Below are 5,537 nucleotides of genomic sequence, written 5' to 3'. Positions count from 1 at the left end.
ATGCTTGCAGGAAGGGCCGCTGTTAAGAATAAACTACAATTCCCCTTCCTGTCGCAACTTCAATTGTAATGGCTAACACAGAGGACGAATTTCAGAGAGCCTCCTGATAACATTAAATGGAAAGCTGATAGGATTCCACCTCACGCACTAACACCGATTCGTAACACAGCCTTCAGCTATTTTTCGTTTAAAAAAAGGCCAATTTTAAAACTTAGATGCATGGCAGCATCTCCAGAGGTAAAGTGTGAGGTAATACACCTCTCCTTTATTACCATTTGCTTACCTTATTAGAAAGTTTGAGAACAGGAAAAAAATAACGAATTTGTGACTGGGATGTACCGCAAAAAAGCGGTGGCCTAATCCAAAGCCGATGGGCAGATTTGCATTTCCACAAAAAGCTATAAGAGAATTAACTCAGTGTCAGGCCTTTCAAAATGAGCCAATAAAAGCTAATGTGTACGATTCTGAAGTAGAAATGACGTGCATCCTAGGGATTCGATTGGATATTTCATGATGTCATCTCTAACCAATCAGTTTACGGGGTTTGGAGAACCAATCATCAGAAGGCATTTGAGTAACCAATTAAAAAGGAGCACTAAGCCGAATATAATTATTAAGAAATAACTTTAAATTCCAGAAATCTATATTTTTGTAAATCAAAATGTTTATCTTTTAAAATTATTGCAGGATACTATTAAAAATTAGGTAGTGTTTTACTGTCCCCAATTTAAATTTCGAAAGGAAAAATCGCCACTAACCGTCTGTTCCTTATCACCAATCTGACCAGTTTGGGTAGATAACAAGCCAAGAAAGCTTTCTTTTGATAGTTCCCGTCAGGGACCTTCGATTCTGTCATGGCTTTTCCGTTAAGAAGGCTTTCGCTTCTAAGTGTTGAGGAAATTAAGCTGAGGTAAAACAAAAATTTTGGAGCTTTTAATTTTCAAAATTCCCGTCTCCTGTTCAACTCAATTCATTGTTTCTTCTCTTCACCTCGGAGCTGAGTTGCCATACATTTTACAAGCGGATTCACACCAAATTGGGGACGTATAGAAGGACCACCAGGACCACCCCAAGTTGGAAAAAACTTTGTCTTTTGGGGGACTTTTTCGATCCCTTCAGGTCAACAATTCAATCAGCCAATCTTAAAGTCTCACTATCTGATTGGAGTTCCAAATGCAACTCCAAAAGCAGTAATTTGTTGAGTATGACTAAGTTGAATATGATGTAAACTCTTCAAGGACTGGATTTTCCTCGTCTAGCCCTGGTTCGCAGAACCGCTGCCAAACCAGCCATTCTTGAGAATGGCTAGCTAGTATGTAGAGCATGAGGTACTGAATGAAGGATCAACGCGTGACCCACAGGGTGGCAAAGTCACACAAAAACCAACACTTTCAGTGACAGCAGAGAAGTCATTCGTCATGTACAATTATCCGCGAAGTGGAAGAGTCTAGCGCCCTCTTCAGTCCAGGACTACTTTCCTGTCAAATCTTTCCACTTCTAAGCTGAGTTCCAAGTCACACTCAAACACTGGAATACACATCGTGTTCCTCAAAATCTGACCTTTTTTACCTTTGTCACACCACTAATTTACATCTTTCAGTATTATGCGACTCTGAAAGTGAACTCACGCTGCGGGGTCCACAAGGGTATTCCTCAGGCCAATGGAATCGCATCGCTTAACATCAGTCCAGGAGACTTGAGATTTGCTTCTTGGTAGTGTTTGTCGTCTACGATTGCCGGCGGTCAGTTTTTCATTCCACGAGGAATGCGGGCGGAAGCCCCTAAATGCATCGCCCTCCCTCCCAGCTCTCTTCAACACAGAGGCACCAAGATCCTATGAAAAGAGAGGTAAAGTGTAAAAGCCGGGGACACAGATTCACCATCACCACTTGTTGGCTGGTAAACTATGAGCTATGCGAATGGAATAAATAGAATGGATATAGCAGCTTACTGGGCTTTCAGAGGACTCTGCCATTGCAAGAGAATGTTGGCTATCGACGCGGCAAATTGCAATACGTTTGGGGGATTTTTGATGACGATGGGCAAAAGGAACACTGCCTGCGCGTTGGGTTTCAACTGTCGAGTGACAAAATCAGCTGGAAGATTAATCATTTGCAAGGTGCTCAAAAAGATAATTGCGCTTACTTTACGAAATACAAAGAGTGAAAACTTTAAGAAGGGCATATTGATAAGCAGGTGCAGAAATCCGTCCAAAACACATGAGTAAGTTAAATTTGATGAAAGAAGCCCCCATAAAATAATCAACAAGAGCACACAGTGAGCTAAACCTACATTTTAGCTACCCTTTAGGGATTATTAGGGAACAAGTAAATTCGTAGGCTCTATCACAAAACAATGTGGGTTTCCTCCCATTTTCATCGATCACCTATCCTAGTAGACAGTCAATAGGTCAAATAGACAAACTACCAATCACAATCTGGTCTGCTCACTTCAACCAATAGCAGCTATGGGCCAATCAAAGTTGACCTTCACTTACCAGACCGTTCTAATTGGACGGCTTTTGGAACGTTGGCACTTGCACTTGCACGCAATTCCTGACGCTTAACTTGTGAAAGCGCCTCCAGTTGGTCCCTTGTTTCGTAGCTCAACCATCGCGAAAATGCATTACGACGCAGTGGGGTGTACGACGTTCCGTAGAGCTAATCAAATAAAGGTGCAGCTTCGCACCAGCTTTTAAGTTAGTTATAACAATCAATTTTGCGATTTTCAAGAATCGGTACCTGAGCAATACGCTGGTTCCAAATGCGCATTTGGGTGGCCTCTGACCCCCGGCGCATAGTTATGCTCTTATGAGCTCCTAGACCATGATTTTCAGTTCCTTCTGAGACGCCTAGGGGGCCGACAGAGCCCTGTTGAAGGAGAGAAATCTTGAAAGCGTTGATTGCTTCTAGGCTGACTTTTCCTTGATTTTCGGCCAGAAAGTTGTTGACCAACTGATCGCAACAACAAACGTAATTTTTTCCCATTTCTAAAATGAAATATATCAGTATTAATTTATTTTGTTTCCTGATTGGCCTATATGAATTGCCAATTTGATTGGTTATTAACACCTTATAAAATGCTCAACAATTCTTAGCGGTATTTCCCTACCTTTGTCAACTGAAAAATGCTCTACAAGCGAAGGAGCTGGTCTCAAAGGCAGTGAAAACCTTTTCTGCGCCGGAATCACCCGCATACCAGTGGTAAGAGTATCCTGACGGGCCACACACGATCTCGCTTGTTGATTGGTCAACTCCGAAGGCTCAATTTCAATGTGCTCTAAATTCATTGGTTCAGTAGATTCATCAGTCATATGACCTTCAGGAGGTTCAGATGGCATTTGAGTAGCACAAGCAGACTGAGGTGAAGTCGATGCAGAATTATACTAAAGTGTCAATGGTTTTAGATAAGTAGTAGGTTCAAATGTCAAGGAAGAAATTCACATAATTGCGCATTCAAATGCATGGACTTTTCAATCGCTGCAGGCTCTACTACCGTCATGGTGAAAGAACATCGGCCAATTTAACCGTATCTTTTCACCCCTTTCAAGCTATTTTTATGGCAGTGTGCCTTGATCTTTAAGTTGCAGCAGGTAAGATGGGACTCGCCGTGAATTCGAATAGGATTTAAAGGCTGGTGCCAATTTCTGATAAAAAAAACACATTCGCACTTCTGTTCTATAATTCGCCTGTTCTGGATAGCTTCCACCGAAGAGGGGGTAGGGTCTGTGCAGCGTTGGCATGTCCGCGGCACCATCGGAAGAACGTCGAGGAAAACTGGAAGAATCTGAATAATGTAAAATGGATTCTTTAAAAAAAACTGGCATACTTTTGCCAACTTAGCAATAGTTTAATAAAAATTTAGTTCTAGAAATGATAGCCTTCTCCAATTGGTTAAAGGAATCGAGCCATTTAAGTGGCTTTAATGTCTTCGGTGGTACTTGCATAACCATTTAGCTTAAATTACATTAATTTCGTAAGAGAATTATATTTTTGAAAAAAAAATGAAATTTAGACTCACATGGAGTCATAAACTCCGGCGGAGCAAGGAGATTAGGATCTTTAAAAGTGAATAGGGCAACTGGCTGATGGCTCATCGAAGGAATACAGGCTGGCAGGTCAAGTTGTGGCAGTGGTTCTCTCGTGGAACAATGCGGCAAGTTATCCCAGCACGTTTCACTGACGTTGAAGCCTTCACCCAGCATTTTTGGACCAAACTGCGCTGTCGACTGCCAACGATAAGTGACATAATTTGATCAGATGCTCTGGACAACTTGGGTTCCTACTCTCTGTGAATTCTACCACTGTGGTGGTGGAAGGGACATCCGTCCACTCTTGTAGCCTCTCAAATGGATGATAAAGCATTATTTTGCATCAATTTGTCCAATTATGATTTAGAGATGAATCTCTGCACTATATTTGGCTTTTCCCTTCTTCTCCACCCTCTCCTACACCTTCAATTCCCTTCCATCTGCAGTTCGATTAAAGAGATACGGCGGATGCTGTTGATGGCTTAAATCGTAGCCACAACGGAAGGATTTTTGGAGGCACTGCAGCATAGGGAAGCCGGATTTCACTGCAAAAGTTTTATATCACTGACGGTGGAGCCAAGTCATCTCCTCATTCCAGTCTACAGACGACTTTTGACCAACCGACTACTTCATGATGGTCAAAGTACAGAAAGAGCGGTTACAAGAAGTGCCACTGGGTACTTATTACAAATGCATCTCTCAGCTCGTGAGGCCATCCCTCCTCTTTGACGATGTTCAACGACGCCTTATGATGAAAAAGAACATCTTGTTCAACAGTCGGGGATGAAACAAGCATTATGAGGTCTCCGATGAGGGCACAGAACTTTCCCCGAGTTGTGGGGCAACACACCCGATATAACAGGAATAATAACTTCATGTGCTGCATAAAAACTGCATCAATTTAGAAGAGGGGACTGTGAAAAGATGATGAACAAAAATTTCTAAGAGAAGGACTTCAGTTTAAATACGGATTTTGAACATACCAATGAGATCTTGGATATATCAGCAGAAGGGTGATCTAAAAAAGGGGGAAAAAGGATGCAAAAAATGAAACTATTTCGACGCAGATGGATGGATGGGTACGGCATGGATGGATACCAAATGGACCAAATTGGACTCAGGTTCTGAATTCATTAAATGAATTAATAAATGGACAAGTGTGAATAATCTCCGATACCAGCGGTAAGGTTGATTTGCAGACTTGGTGACTGTCTTGGCGGTTCCGTCAACTCCTCAAAGTTCGTCGGTAGTGGTGACGTTCGTGGAGGCGGTTGGGTATTCGCCGCCTCCTGACCCAGGTCAAGAGAGAGCTCCTTCACATCGGTGATATTGAATTTGGCAGTTGCCTCGGAGACGCTAACCAGAGGCAACCAGTGAAAATTGCTCTAGACAAGGAAAAGTTAAGGAACAATGAAAAAACGGACCTGTAAGCATCACCCCCATTACTGTAACTCATCACCACTGGTGAAGTTACTCGATGCAAAACACCACAGATTGCTGACATTGG

General features: G+C 42.3%; 1 protein-coding gene across 1 annotated transcript in view; it reads right to left on the bottom strand. All coding sequences in view use genetic code 11, as the record gives it.

Moving 5' to 3' along the window:
- The window catches only part of EGR_09666 (Serine/threonine-protein kinase SIK3), a gene marked incomplete at both ends in the record, with an annotated part of 19,710 nt that overhangs the window by 4,468 nt on the left and 9,705 nt on the right, over positions 1-5,537 (bottom strand). The window contains 10 exons of the mRNA XM_024498915.1: positions 759-884; positions 1,629-1,834; positions 1,952-2,076; positions 2,498-2,660; positions 2,742-2,989; positions 3,112-3,358; positions 3,671-3,786; positions 4,021-4,228; positions 5,014-5,048; positions 5,208-5,415. Coding sequence (XP_024346688.1) covers positions 759-884; positions 1,629-1,834; positions 1,952-2,076; positions 2,498-2,660; positions 2,742-2,989; positions 3,112-3,358; positions 3,671-3,786; positions 4,021-4,228; positions 5,014-5,048; positions 5,208-5,415 — 1,682 coding nt within the window. The remainder of the gene's footprint in view (positions 1-758; positions 885-1,628; positions 1,835-1,951; positions 2,077-2,497; positions 2,661-2,741; positions 2,990-3,111; positions 3,359-3,670; positions 3,787-4,020; positions 4,229-5,013; positions 5,049-5,207; positions 5,416-5,537) is intronic.

The sequence above is a fragment of the Echinococcus granulosus genome, assembly GCF_000524195.1.
Source record: "Echinococcus granulosus chromosome Unknown EG_S00159, whole genome shotgun sequence".
In the NCBI taxonomy this organism is placed as follows: Eukaryota; Metazoa; Platyhelminthes; class Cestoda; order Cyclophyllidea; family Taeniidae; genus Echinococcus; species Echinococcus granulosus.
Note: the sequence above shows the minus strand (reverse complement) of the source record. Positions and strands in the feature narration are given on the sequence as shown.